Raw genomic sequence first — 15,262 nt, 5'->3', positions numbered from 1 at the left:
CTTGTCTGTGAAGCTCTTTATCTGACCTTCAATTCTACATGATAGCTTTGCTGGGTAGAGTAATCTTGGTTGTAGGTTCTTGCTATTCATCACTTTGAATATTTCTTGTCACTCCCTTCTGGCCTGCATGGTTTCTGTTGAGAAATCAGCTGACAGTCATATGGGTACTCCCTTGTAGGTAACTAACTGTTTTTCTCTTGCTGCTTTTAAGATTCTCTTTTTGTCTTTAGCCTTTGGCATTTTAATTATGATGTGTCTTGGTGTGGTCCTCTTTGGATTCCTCTTATTTGGGGTTCTCTTCGCTTCCTGGACTTGTAAGTCTATTTCATCAGGTAGGGGAAGTTTTCTGTCATGATTTCTTCTAATAGGCTTTCAGTATCTTGCTGTCTCTCTTCTTCTGGCACCCCCATAATTCAGATGTTGGTACATTGGAAATTGTCCCAGAGGCTCCTTACACTATCTTCATATTTTTGGATTCTTTTTTCTTTTTGCTTTTCAGGATGGGTGTTTTTTGCTTTCTTGTATTTCAAATCTTTGACTTGATTCTTGGGATCCTCTTGTCTGCTGTTGGATCTCTGTATATTATTCTTAATTTTAGTCAGTGTATGCTTAATTTCTGACTGGTCCTTTTCCATTTTTTTTGGCATTCTCATTAAGATTTTTGAAGGTCTCACTAAGTTCCTCAGAGGTTTGTAGAAGATTCTTGAGTAGCCTTATAACTGTGGTTTTGAACTCTATATCCAGTAGTTTGCTTTCCTCCATTTCTTTCATTTGTGACATGTTTCTTTGCCTCTGCATTTTGCCTGACTGCGAGGACCTGCTGTGTCTATAGTGGAAGAACTGCTGTGCTGGAGACACCCTTATGGGGTAGGACTTGCTTCAGTGGGGCTTTGGTGCTCACTGAGTCTGCCTCTTGAGTGTGTCCCTTATGGATGTGAGGAGTTGAAATCTGGTATCTGACCACTGGGTACCCTGGCTCCTGGATCTTCAAGTCAACCACTGTGTGAGTCCACCCAGCAGGAGCTACAGCGATATCAGCAGATTTCTCCCCTTTGTTTGGGGTTTGGAAGTTTTGGAGCTCTCTGACCCAGCTACAGTTTGTTAGGTTAGGCTGCAAAAGGGCAGGTGGTTCCTTTGCCCTGCTGTGCACAGCTTGGGTGGGGATGTAAATTGATTGGGGCGGGGGTCTCAGAGAATCACCAGGGTGGAGCAAACAGCAATGGCTGTCGTCAGCCATCTCTGCGACTCCTCGTGTCTCCGCGTCTCTGCATCCCCGAGTCCCGCGCCCCCACAGTAACAATGATCCCTGTGCGCAGCTCTGCAAGAAAGCCACCCTCGCTTTCCAGCCCGCTGCAAGACAGTCCAATTTCTCCCTGTAGGAGTCTGGGACCCCAGAGTCTCTCCGTAAACAAATTCACTACATTTGGGAGCTTGTATCCCCTTCCAATTGAAAAAAACCACACACCCAGTTGCAGCCCGCCTCACGCGCATCTCCGTACCTCTGCTCTTGGTGCCTCTGCACCTCCTACACAGTCTCTGCGCTTTTTTCTTTCCTTCTAGTTGTAGAACTTCCACTCAGCCAGCTTTCCCGTGGTTCTGGATAGCTGTTTTGTCTTTTAGTTGTAGTTTTAATGTTGTTGTGGAGGGCAGCATGTACAGGTTTATACCTTATGCTGCCATCTTGGTTCTCCTCTGTTGTGTGTGTGTGGTTTTTTTTTTAAGCAATATGCAATGACCCTATCCCATTAAAGAGGAAAGGAAAAATAAATTGTTAGGAGCAGTTCCTATCACAAAAGTCTTTATATGAAATCTTTTCTAAACAAAGGATTCCATTCTGTTTCACAATTAAAATGAAGTGTTTTGATTCTGTTGTGAATGGCTGGAAGGAATATAAATTGGGACAACCTATGGGAACAGCCATTGGCAGCATATTATGAAAAGTCTTTATACTGTATATGACCTTTGACCCAGCAATTTTATTCTAGGAATTTTGCTTATGCAGATAATCAGATGTGTGTAAAGATTTAGGTATAATATGTTTATTTTGATACTGTTAGTAATGAAAAATTGAAAAACATCTAAATGTTCAACAGTGGTGGACTGGCTAAATAAATTATATTTGCATATACAAATGAAAATGAAATTATAGAAAATTTTTTAATGATTTTGGGAAATTTTCTCAATATGTTAAGCGGAAAAAGTCCTAAAATAGTAACTGTAGTAAAATAGTTGGATCAACATAATGTTTTTTAAATTACAGTAAAAGACTAGACAGAAATGGCTTTAACCTGTTTATAGTAGTTATCTCTGAATGATGCAATTACAGATGATTTATATTTTCTTCCACATTTCCCACAATAAAGAGATAACATCAATAAGCAATAAAGTGAAATGTTTGAAATAATGCAAATAGAGTACTTTAGATGTAATTTGCATATGGTAATTTCTCTGTTTACTTTCTAGATTTTGTATTGATTCTGAAAATAGAATTGGAAATAGTGGAGTAGAAGAAATAAAAGGTCATCCTTTTTTTGAAGGTGTAGACTGGGGGCACATCAGGTATGTTCATAGTCTTTGAATGGGAAAGGTCAGAGTAAAAAATGATTTGGTGATTAATTTGTCTGATTTTGCTAGATTAAGTACAAGAAGTAACACTGTTATAATGTTTTCCGGATTATATAAGTGAGTAAGACTATAGTGACTATAGCTAAATGGCTGGTTTTAACTGATATACGTTGTAGAGGAAAAATCATATTTTGTACACCTGTTTGGATTTTGTATCCAGAGTTATATGATGAAGGCTTTTAGCACAACCAAGATGTATTTACATTTCACTCTATAATCTTTCACTTTTATCCTCTTGTTAATATACATATTTTGTCCCCTTTATTAATGTATAAGATACAGTCCCTTTTAAAACATTATGGGAGAAGTTAAATAATGTGACCGATAAGAATTTGCTTATAGTTGTTAATTGTGAGCATTAGCTTTTACTCAGTTTATGGCCAAACTACCTTCAATAGTTCTCCATATAGCAATAGTTTAGAAACAAATCTGATCATGACATTTTCTTCCTTCCCTTTGCACTTAGAATAAAATTAAGGATTTTAAACTGCATTTCAGGACTGTGGGGTATGGCTCTTATCTCATCGCTACAGGTTGCATCTTGTGTGATCTTTCCCACTCTTCCTACCTCACAGCTCTGTCATTTGCTATTCATTCTGACGGAAATGCTCTCCTCCTCCCTGCTCTCTTTCCTGCCAAGCCAGCTCCTTTTCATCTTTTAAGACAGCTTTCTGTGTAACTTTCCTGGGCTCCTCTAATATCTATAGAACAGCATGAAGAATTCTCAAGTAGAATTATTTTTTGGAAAATTAAGAGTTCAAGAAAATTTATCATGGTTACTCAATACCTTTTTGTAGGGAAAGGCCAGCAGCAATCCCTATAGGAATCAAAAGCATTGATGATACTTCAAATTTTGATGACTTTCCCGAATCTGATATTTTACAACCAGGTAAGACAATCTACAACACAACTAACACTATTAAAAATCTATGAAATGATGACATTTTCCCTAATGAAGTTATTTTGATCTTGGTTAATCTTTCTATCTTTCTAGTGCCAAACACCACAGAACCAGACTACAAATCCAAAGACTGGGTTTTCCTCAATTATACATATAAAAGGTTTGAAGGGTTGACTCAGCGTGGCTCTATCCCCACCTACATGAAAGCTGGGAAATTATGAATGAAGATCACACTCGCCCCAACCAAAAGAACTCAGGTAGCTGCATCACAGGCTTGCTCGGTGTAGGTAACAATACATGGAAATTCTCCTGAAGACGGTGGTGCTTATGACAAGAGGAAATTCTACAGGATTAGGATTTCTGAGACTGCTATAGGAATTGGTTGGCAGTGCCAGCTGGCATTTTTGGGTTTTTAGAAATATTTTATTATTTTTGTTAACTTTATTATACGAAGGTACTGGAATAAAAGAAACGTACATCCCTTTCTAACTGCATTGCCTACATGTGTATTAAGGTCCATTCTGCCTGTGTGTACTGTGGCTTCATACTGTAACACCTTTAATCGATTCAGGAGAAACACATATCATTTAAAGCAACATAGGCTTACCTGTAGGTAACACTGCAGTATTGCTGTTTTACTGCAAATCTTATGGGTCTAGATAATCAATAAAAGCCATCCTGCATACTAGTAGTTGATGTTAGAACACTTGCCATATTGGTTTGGATATCTATAGAATACATATGAAGACAATTTCTATAATGCTTTTAAGAAATTTTAAAAAGGAAATACACTGGTTATTTAAAAAATAGAATTTATCATCATATTATGACACAAACTCCATAGTAAGGAGTGGCAAGTTTATAACAAGGAGGAAGTTTAACACCTTCACTCAAGCGCTCCACTAATATATTTGCTTTGCATTCAGAAATACTGATGACCTTTATATACATAGTCTGTGTACTCACAGGGGAGATGTACTATATTCTATAAAATATAAAGTTGCTTTTACTGTGACAAGAGGACTTCTTTTTTAACAAGAGGACATGGCATTATTTTAATTTGATTATAGTGAGTTGAATATAAGAAATGACCAAGAAGGCTGTTTGTAGAACTAGTGTATTTTTATTAAACTATTTTTTTAAATGTCAAACTTCTGATCATGTAAATGGACTTGTAGAGTACAAAGAGTTATTTACGTTGGTTTTCAGGAAGTTGTTACATATCATGGCTGGTTAACTTTATTTTTTTTAATGAAAAAATTTCCTTTGATAGTACTTGTATTATTGTGCCATTATTTTCTTATACTCCAGATGTACCAAAGATCCTGAACAGAGTGCACGTTCACAACTAAGTAGAATTTTACTTTCCTGTGTGAATGCTATATTCAGACATGATAGAAATCAGCTTACTGAAGGGCAATAGTGTTCATGTTTAGCTACATCACTGTGGATACTATAAATGGAATTAAGGAGGTAAATGCAGGCCAGAGGAGTTGTGATTAGAGGATAAGGGAGACTGTGTCAGCATCACATTCTTTGGGTATTTCCCTAAAAATTAAGTTATCTTTCTAGCTCAACATTTTAATTCTAAAACGACCCTCTGTGGTTTTGATTTTTTAAGTACTTAAGAATAAGTCTTTATTAAAGAATGGCCTAATGTTCCTCTTAACTATTGATATGATTTTTTAAAGATATAACAATTATAACCATTACAAATGATATGTGATCAAAATATAAAATGATTTATTTTTAGGAATATTCTTCTTAATTGGGAAGAATTGCATAGGATTATTATGCAAATCTACAAATGTTTTTATAAATATTGCTGCTAGGTAGTTCCACGATGTTTCAAAAAGGCCATACTTGGAATTGTCCCCCACCGCGCTCCCCCCCCCCCAAAATTGTCTCCCTTTTTCTTCCCTCCTTCCTCCTTCCCTTCCTCCCTTAAATTGTTTCATTCTAGTATTTGTTTGATACTTGTTATGGGTTCCTCTAATAGTTCATATCTATTTTCTTATTTGAGTCATGTGGCTGAGTAGGAGAGAGAACTATTAAAATTCTGGGGTTATCTCAGTTGTACCAACTCAGTTTTTCTTATTATAACCACCTTTAACTTCTGCTCACATTTATGAAATTTTCCTCACTCCCACTCACCCGCTCCTTCTTGTTAAACGACTGTTTAGCTGGTGTAGTAGTGAATGGGTAGTATATGAGGAAATTGCAACATTCTCTAGTTCTAATATGGTAACTATTCTAGTACAGAAAAATACCCTAATTCAAGTTGACAGAGAGTGAGATAAAGGAGCTGAATTAGCTAAGTTTACTTCTTAATTGACTAAGAATACAGCATTTTAGTTTCCTTCTTCTTCATTCTTGTTAACAGGCAGAACTTGGAAACAGTTGTGATTTCCTAGCAGTGAAAGGCAATTCTGGGAGTTCACTTTGTTTAGTTTCTCATTTTTCCCTGGAGTCAACAGAGTGATTCACAATCTTTGGGGTTTCCTCCTCGTCAAAAGCATTTCTTAAGTGCCTATCTACAAGCAATTAAAGACTGTGTCTGCCCTTTGGAAACAATTTGATTCATGATGCAAGTTAGCTAGATAATTTGTGAAGTACCTTTGAGACTGAATTTTCTCTATTGTACATTTCCCATATTTCAGGTGAACGATTTAATTTAAATGACAAAACCCTATCTACTCAACTGGGCATAATGATATTTTCTTTAAATTAGACTCTATTTTGAATTAAAGAGTTTTATTATAAATTGTGTTTTTCGTTTTTCTAAGTATATAGAAAGCTTGTATAATTCAGATTTATTGATTTCCTGATTTAATGTAGACCAACTTTTTTATTAAAAAAAAAACCTTTGTATTAAAGCAAGTTATGTTATTTTCTTTTATGCTTTTCTAACTATTATAGCTTTAAATCTTTAAGTGTATTGAAGCATAGTCCTATCTGAATATAAGGAATTTCTTATAAATCAACCTTTTCTGAATTAAACATATAGCTGATTTAATAAGCTATTAGTTGAATGGAAAATAACAAATGTGGAATATTTAAAACTTTCTTTGCTAAGGCTTAAGATTGTGTTTCATTTTTATCTATAAAAGCATACTTTTTCTGTTTTGTAAACACCTGTATATCTCTGTGTAAATTTGTAAATTTTTAAATATTTTAAGTACATTTATTTTTGGTGTTTCATTGTAGAAAACCCTTAAACAACCAGTCAATCAGTCTGTACTGGTAGGAGATACAGCTGTTCCTCTTGTGATGATCTACAAATGAATGAATTGAAATTTTAATCAGTAGAGAGGTCCCTGGCTACTGAACACATTTTCTCTTTGAATTGCTAAGATTCAGAACATTCAAAATAACTTTTGCTACAACTGTGATGATTTCCTCTTGTCTTTAAATTTTATTTTCTCTTTAGAAGTGCACTTATTTCTGAGAAATTTTAATGAAACAAACACTTAGAACAAATGTAAATATAAGACACTTGGGACTACTAGAGATACTTTAGATTTTTACGAAAAAATGTGAGGGGATATTGCTACTTTAAAAAGAAATGAAGTAAAAATAGATCTTAGTTATTTTTTAAAAAGCAATATAAATTATTCAGCAGTTGTTTAGAAAAATAATCATCAGGCCCTTGAGTTCTGTATTCATTCAGTTACTGAGTTTCAAAAAATGTTTTGGTGGCATGAGGCCTTTTTCAATGAAGGTAAGAAAAGAATAAAAACTATGTTTATAATACTTATGTTGGTGGGGTTTTTTTGTTTGTTTCATTTTTGAGTTTTGAGATAGGTGTTACCCAAAAATCAAGAAAGACTAATCTGTTAATGTATTCAATTTTTACAGTTAAAGATCACATCAAGAACAAAATAAAATTTTGATGTTTCATTTGTGTTATGTTAAAACATTCAAGATAGTTGTACAGCTTTATATACAATGATCCCACTAGGCCAAAATAAATTAGCAAGTAGAATTGAAATCGAAAATATTTCAAAATTAAATTGAAAATGCCTCAAAATAGCATGGAAACTATTAAGTGGCCCAAGTACCCAAGCACCACTACATTTTGTCCCATGAAAGACACCGATAATCATGATACTCTTTCTGCAGAGTTCAAAAGGAGCAAATCAGAAAACCTACTTGTTCCCTGTCTTATATCATCTCAATAATGCCATGGTGAAAGCAAAACTGTGATAACACGATGTCAAAATTTGGACATTGGCGCAAACTTGGAGACTGTAAATTCATCTTCTTTTGAAAGCATCTTGTGATAAACTTACGTTGTATACAAAATGCTTTCACTTACATTATTCATTTTAGTATTTACTACTTTGTGAAATAAACATAATTGCCATCATTTTACAGATGATGAACATGAGGCTGAGTATGACTTATCCAGACACAGGTAATGAATTGCTCTTGGACCCAAGTCCAGGGCTCCTATTTCCCCAAATCATATATCATGCTTTATTGACAAATTACCTCACATGCTTCTAAACCTAAGAAAAATACATGGGGAGCTAGTGACAGTTGTCACTGGGTACTTTTAAAGACAAATGTCAGAAGACAGAAGTAAAAATAGATTCAACAATAAGGAAAATGAATGTCTGGTGTAATATTAAGACACAAGATAGAGACGGTCCAGGGTAGTCAATTTAGTGTAGCAAAAACCAAGGATGCAAGTTCTTTCCATGTTTCTATTATTCTGTCTATTTTTCTACTTTGTAATCCTTGGTTTTGTTTTCGCAGATGCTAGATGGCTACAGGGACTAAGCACCAAACCCTCATGCAACATGTAGGTCCTTAAAAAGAGAACTCTTTCTTGTGCACCCCCCTTTTAAAGAGCAAATAAACCCTTTCCCAGAAGCATTCTAAGGAAATTAACCCCCAGGTTTTATTGGCCATGATTATGTCATCCGTCCATTCCTACAACAGTACCTGGCCTGGATATCAACTTAAAACTAATCAGGATTCACATCCCTGGTACTTGAGTGAGGCTGACCCAAATCACATGGCCACCTGATACCAGAATAAAACTGCCTTGTAGTGATGGCTTTATCTGAAGCCACTGCACCTGGATTTTATTGCTGGTTCTGCCACTGTCTATGTAGAACTGAAGAGCTGGTCTACTGAGGTCTTTCCCTGACCTATGTAAAACAGGAGTAATGCATGCCACTGTGCTAGACCATGGCTCAGCTACTGGGATCCTGGGTGGCTGGTGCTTCGGAGAACCAGGAGTAGGCGTGTGTCTGTGGACAACGACATACAAGATGGAAATTGGTGTTTTGTCATCCCTCCCAGCTCTTATTTATCTCTTCATTAGTCCATCTCCCTCCAAAGCTGTTATATCGCTGAAAGGGACCCTCATCAACTGACTTCCCACCAAGACCCAGACAGGGTGGGGTGGCCTAATTACTACTGACTGACCTGCTTTGTCTAACTGGACTAGATGGGCTCTAACTAATAGAACTCAAAACATTTCTCAGGTCAGTTTGTGCTATACCACAAAGTTATCTCTGAATTTCATTACTGTTCATATTAAAGAATTAGTTATCAAAATCTAAACAGGATGACTTGTAAGTCTCTTCCACAGGGAGAAACCCATAAAAGGAAAGGAAAACTATCTTTTGGCTTTGTTGTCCTCTTGGGTAACATAATCACAAAGAAAACTCGAACTCCTGTGGGTAGGGGCTGGGCAGAGGAGGGTTAAGGGGGGTGGAGGAAGGGAGACATCTGTAATACTGTCAACAATAAAAATCTTACCTAATAATAGACAAACATGTAAATTGACTGTCCCTCCAATATGCTCACCAGCCAATCAGGAGATTATGCAAGTTAACCCAACAAAGATGGCGGTTAATTTGCATACGTAGGCACCAAGCGGCAGAACGAAGACTGAAGGCAGAGCGAAGACTGAAGGCTCCGACTGGAGCGAAGGTCTGAGTCCCGGGTGCCGGAGGAAAACCGGAAAACCGGCTGGCAGCCAGGGGAAGGGAAGGCCTATTGCACGAATCTCTTCGTGCAACGGGCCTCTAGTATATATATAAAACTTGAAGAACTCTCCTGTACAATGCTATACAAGTCAGGAAGGGCTAAAGAGGACCTGAAACACCATACTTGCTTTACGAGTGTCCAAACCTGTAAAAGTAAAGATTAGTTCAGCTTTTGACATATAAACACACACACAAACACATAATCTCTAAGGGAAAAATAACCTTAAGCAATAATTCCATATATAAGAGATGTAAGCACAACCATTCCCTCATTCTTGTCCTAATGCATCTTGTTCCTCCTGTATTTTTCTCGGATTTTTAGTTTATTGCTACTCCTGTCCTCTAGCTAGTAAAAAAAAAAAAAAATCTTACACACACATACATGACTTATTTCCTGCAATAACCCAGGCTTAAGAAAACTCATTTTTAACAAGTTGAAGCAATATTTCCTAAAGTAGAGCACTCAGAGCAACTGTTTCAAAATCAACTAGGGTGCTTATCCTCTATAATAAAAGGCTAATATGCAAATCGACCAGACAGCAGAACAACCGGTTGCTATGATGTGCACAGTGGGAGAAGTACAAAAGTCAGTGTTTACGGCAGTGCCTGGCACATTGTAGACGCACCATAAATATTTGTGAACAAATGAATGAAATCATCGCATTTTGTGGGTGGCCCTACTTTCCATCTAAGGTCAGTCTCAAAATGTTTTCACTTTTAATAAAAACATAAATAAATTCTAAAGGCATTGAAAAGGAATGTAGCTTTTGCTAAAGCTGTTATTTTCTATAAAAATAATGTAAGAGGGGTTGCATTACACAATGAAGTTCCTTAAATACCCTTTTAAAAAAAAAACTCTCAATTCCCACTCCCTCTGGCAGCTGCCACGACAACCTTTCCTCTTTCTTATGAGTATACCCTTCTAACAATTACCTTCTCTGCTCCTCCCCTTCATAGGCCAAGCTCAAGCAGATCCTTCTGAACACATTTGGCCTCCCTATTTCTCCCAATTGCACTCCGACGCGTCAACCCGCTCAGCAAATCCAAGAATCCTCCCCAGTATTCACCCTTCATCGAATGCTTGGGGTGGGTTGGGGGCAGTGGAAAAAAGGGTAAATATTAATAATTTAGTTACTTTCTCAGTCACTTAGGAGCTCATTAATGGATAGTTGTTATTGATTTTTATTTGTATGCATCATTGGAAATACATAGTGTTTTCCTTCAATTTAACTACACTCTGAAGCAGGTGGATTTTTTTTTGCCCTGGATCAACTAAAATATCTAAGTGGTCTTAAAGGAATCCCCAAACTAAATAACAATCCCAGCAGGAGATTGAGGAGTGCAGGAATGGATAGTTTGCAAGACAGTGATTTCTAATTCCAGTACTGTTCTTATCTGAGCATTTACTTGGCAGTGAAGCAAAATTAATGAACAAACTAAGTTCACTCTAGGTTTGGCGATGATTCCTGAAGAGCAAAGCTGTCCCTGGGCTTTCAGCAAGGAAAGCACATTGACCAGAAGCAGTATATGTATATGTATATGTATATGTATATGTATATGTATATGTATATGTATATGTATACATACATGCATTCTGCTTATGTTTCAAAACACTTTTTTTCTAATGCCCAAGGATATGCTTACTGATTTGAGAGGGAGGAAGGCAGAGGGGGGGGGGGGCAGAGGGTGATAAAGAGGGAGAGGGAGAGAGGGAGAGAGAGAGGAAAAACATCCATTGGTTGCCTTCTAGACCCAACCAACAACCTTTTAGTATACTAGATATGGGATGACACTCCAATCAACTGAGCCACACGGTCCATTTGTCACATCTTGCCCAAGGAGAAAACATGAGGAAAGCACTGGTTGCAAATGAGAGGCCCACCTGTAAACATATTGTGTGGCTCTCTGTTTCATCCTATGTGGTACAATAGTACTACTCTTTTAAAATAAAAAAATCATGCAGACTTGAACGGTAAGGGGAACCCTGTGAGAGTGATTGCCCTGCTGAGCCCGGTTGGTCTCTTCTTGTGCACACTTCCTATTATCATATTTAAGTTCTGGATTCCTTCTCTCTGGCTTTTAGGCTTTTTGGTGCAAGTGAATCCTTTCTTAGAAATAAGAACTGCAATGATTCACCGCAAGCCTATTGGACACCATAGTACGAACTCCTAAGAAGGAGATCCGACTTTTACCGCCTGGCTTCTACCAGCTACTGACTGATCCTGGCCAAAATACTCATCACCTCTGAACCTTGTTTGCCTACTAATCAGACAAGAATTACAAGTGTTCAAACACTCACAAAGGTGATTTGTAAGCAAACAATGTTTACATAGTCTGTGCTGTGTATTTTAACCAGAGTCCTAGCAATCCCGCTTCACCATGAAGGTACCATGTGACGCCTGCCCAGGTCTAAAAGTGTCCTCCCGCCCCCACCCCCGGTTGGAAAAAGTATCTCAAAACAGCGTACTTGTCTGGAAAGCTAGGGTTGAATACGTGCGGGGAACCCTAGACCAGATTTTAAGACTATCTGCCAGGCTCTCTGGAATTTTTCCTTTTGAGCTGCCAGCAGAGGTTGGTATTGGTGGATTTCAGGTAAAGTTCCAAGTCAAAGCTAGGATGGAGATGTTTCAAGAGCGGTTTTGCTTAGGATGTCGGCGCGTTTTATTAAAGGCAGCACCGTTTTTAGCACTTCCCCCTCCGGCAGCAGATAACCCCAGTCCCCACTTAAGACGGACAGTTTTCTCCCGCCCTGCCTACTTCTGCCGGGGAGCACGCTCCCAGCCCCTTACCCGAGCTCAGCCCCAAGTAGCCCTGGGGACACATCAGCAGCTAGTTAAGACGATAATAAAGAGTCCGGTAAGGTGATGGATAGATTTAGGCTGGTTGAAGCAAAGCTTTAAGTGTTCCCTCTGCGGTTCCTTTCCTCCACTATCTCCACTAGACAAACTGTAACCAAGAAACTGGTGGAGGGGCCAGTGAGGGGGGAGCGAGCCGGCGTCTGCGGCGTAGGATGAAGGGGATCCTGGAAGGATGTGGCTTCTGAATTTACCCAGCCGGTTCGGGATCTGAAACGGCGTCCTCAGTCATTACACCCTCGTTTCTGCAGCTAAACCTTTCTTCTTCCCGAGGCATAAAGTGCAGGGGAACCTCCTCCCCGCCTCGCCCCCCGCAAGCCCCTGCCCCGCTACCCCCTCCTCCTCGAGCAACGATCTCCATTCACCCTTTGCCTTTTCCCCAAGGGAAACAACTCCAACCTTCGGAGCACGCAGACCACGAATCTTAAAGCGACCGTGAGAACCTGTTTCCGACAGGAGGCTTTCCGGAGAGGCGCGAGGTGCGACCCGGCCAGCCTCGCCGCACTTTGCCTCCAGCCGCGGGGTTGGCGGGGCGGTGCCGCTGTGACTCCGCCCCGCGCCGGTCCCGCTCCGGCCGAGCCCCGCGGCGCCCGGACCCGCGAGCGGGCCAGTCCGCATGCTCCGCAGCCCGGCGCGCGGCGGACCCTCGGCGCTGGCGGCGCGCCCCGGGGCTGCAGTGGCGGCGGCCGCGGCACCTGGCGGAGCGCGGGCGCCCGAGTCCCCGCTCCAGGTCGCCACCTGGGCCGGCGCCGAGCGGGCTCCGGGCTCTCCATGCTGCCGGCCTTGGGGCTGCGGAGCCCGCCCCACGGCTCCCGCGATGGCGGCGGCGGAGGAGGCTGCGGCGAGAGGTGAGGGTGCGGACCGGCGGCCCCAGGTGGGGGCGCGGCGCCGGTCGCGCGGGCTCGGGGTGGGGGGCGGGGGTGCGGGGCGAGGGGCGAGCAGCCGGCGGGGTACCACCAGGTGGGCACACTTGGCTGGCAGCTCGCTTCGGCCAGGCATTGCCTCCTGCTGGCCTCGGAGCCAGGGTCTCCCTTGGGGCCCAAGTGTGGGACGGCGCCCCGGGTGCTCCCCAGGGAGCGGGAGGTGGGGAGTGGCGCCCGCCGTCGTCGCCGGCTCTCGGTCTGCCCGCAGCCGGGTCTCTGCGTCCCGGGCTGGACGTGTTGGCGACGGTGAGTTGGCAAGGGACCATCCACCGTGTGCTGGCGAGCGGCCGCGCCCCGCCGACCCCTGGGCGCCCACCTCGCCGTCTGCAGGGGCTGCTGCCTGGATTTGTTAGATTTCATCTTCCTTTCGTATAAACCAGTTGTCAGTCGGCATTGAAGGAGCTCGGGTGTTGCGAGCCCGTCCACGCGGAACTGGAACTATTCGCTTCCATTCCCCGCTTCCAAAACTGCTCCTCCTCCTCCTCGGGGCGGGCAGGGGAGCGCGCGGAAGCAGGTTCACCGCGTTTCCCACGCAGCCAGCCCGGCCTCACTTTGCAGCTTTCGGAGAGCTATCGGCGGGGTTAGTTTTATTCTTCCGTGGAGTTTTTGTGAGCTGAGTGGGAAGCGTCGTGGTGTCTTTCTCCTTCCTGCCGTAGTATTCGCTAGGGACATTGGCTGGTCTCTTCCGAGGGGCTTTTCTCAGTTATCGGATGATTATAAAATATCTGTGATTTAAGACACCCGGGAGGCAGAAAACACCCACAGAAATAACTAAAGGAAGACCGGCAGAGAGAAGTTCAGGGAAGCAGTGGATTAAATCTTCACTTTCCTTTTGGAATATGGTGATGCGTTTAGACTCTTCTCCGAAATACAGCAAGGAGGGCTTTTTGAGAATCTGATTCAGTGGTGGGCATTTGGATCATGGGGAGATTGCCAAAATTCATTCATTTGGATATTTGAAGGCTTCCCGGGTGATATAAAGATGGGAGGAAGCACCGTTTTGAAAAGGGAATGCAGCCTGTTAAGTTGGGGCTCCCTCTCTGCTCTCGGCTGTGACTGAGTGCTGTCCTTTACTGTGTCACCCGGGTTATTTACCCTTTGCCTTAGTTTCTTCATCTGTAAAATGGGGATAATTATAGGATGTCTTATGGGGTTGTTAGGTTTACATGAGATATAAATGCATTTAAATACATATAAGTGCTTAGCCCAATGCCTGGAAAATAGTAAGTGCGTCATAAATGTTAGCTTAATACAGTTAGATTAATATATAGTTAAAGCTCCAATTTGCTTTGTGAAATGAATGGATCTTATCTAGTCTGTTAAGAAAGTGTTGTCCCTTACAAGTTAAAATTAGCCGAATTCAAAGAATATTTAGGCTTTACTAAAAAAAGAAACGTGAAAATGTACCCACTAATTCAAAAAGCAGCTTTCACCAGATACGTTTTATGGACAAGAAGTTGGTTGCTATTTATCTGAATACCAAAAATGAACTCGGGGAGTGAACAAAATTAATTCTTCTTAGGTAAAAGTAGCAAAATTACAAGGGGGGAGGGCCAGCATTTTTATTGGGGTCCTATTATGTACCAGGCATTTCATAAGGAATACCTTCCTTAGTCTCCTAGCAGCCCTGCCATGTAGGTGGCATTATCTCCATTTCACAGATGAGATGAGGCTGGCCCCTCTCACAACTGAGTATGGCCCAGGGTTACAGAGCCAGAAAGTGTCAAAACTGGAGTTCAAGTCTGTGGCTACTGCCCATGCTACTCTCCTTTCTTTCCTGTCTCACTGGGTGGTGCTGACGAGCCATGTGCTCACTTCCAGACACCCTTTAGCTAAAGAGGGTGAAAAAAGTGTTGCAAGTTCCCCCAGCCCAGGAGGGAAAAAACGAAACAGGTCTCTATATCAGAATACAGGGCCATGTTTTCCTTACGCAAAATCCCTGCCGACTCCTTT

General features: G+C 41.1%; 2 protein-coding genes across 15 annotated transcripts in view; both read left to right on the top strand.

The window, feature by feature from the left end:
• STK38L (serine/threonine kinase 38 like) overlaps positions 1 to 7,279 on the top strand; it is a 67,504-nt gene extending 60,225 nt beyond the window's left edge. For 11 of the 12 annotated variants that reach the window (XM_036302086.1, XM_036302084.1, XM_036302082.1 and 8 more), the window contains 3 exons: positions 2,464 to 2,559; positions 3,423 to 3,514; positions 3,620 to 7,279. In XM_036302086.1, coding sequence (XP_036157979.1) covers positions 2,464 to 2,559; positions 3,423 to 3,514; positions 3,620 to 3,747 — 316 coding nt within the window. In that variant the 3' untranslated portion in view covers positions 3,748 to 7,279. The remainder of the gene's footprint in view (positions 1 to 2,463; positions 2,560 to 3,422; positions 3,515 to 3,619) is intronic. The other variant, XM_036302085.1, reaches the window with a different exon arrangement.
• Positions 7,280 to 12,951: 5,672 nt separating this feature from the next.
• The window catches only part of ARNTL2 (aryl hydrocarbon receptor nuclear translocator like 2), a 67,096-nt gene continuing 64,785 nt past the window's right edge, over positions 12,952 to 15,262 (top strand). For 2 of the 3 annotated variants that reach the window (XR_004966058.1, XM_036299366.1), the window contains exon 1: positions 12,953 to 13,234. Coding sequence is in view for 2 of the 3 variants with exons in the window: in XM_036299366.1 (XP_036155259.1) it covers positions 13,003 to 13,234 (232 nt within the window). In the remaining variant the exon portion in view is untranslated. Of the gene's footprint in view, positions 13,235 to 15,262 lie in introns of all 3 variants that reach the window. The other variant, XM_036299367.1, reaches the window with a different exon arrangement.

This window comes from Myotis myotis, unplaced genomic scaffold (genome assembly GCF_014108235.1).
Source record: "Myotis myotis isolate mMyoMyo1 unplaced genomic scaffold, mMyoMyo1.p scaffold_m19_p_3, whole genome shotgun sequence".
Classification (NCBI taxonomy): domain Eukaryota; kingdom Metazoa; phylum Chordata; class Mammalia; order Chiroptera; family Vespertilionidae; genus Myotis; species Myotis myotis.
The sequence above is the reverse complement of the archived record's forward strand: the minus strand, read 5'-3'. Positions and strand labels throughout refer to the sequence as shown.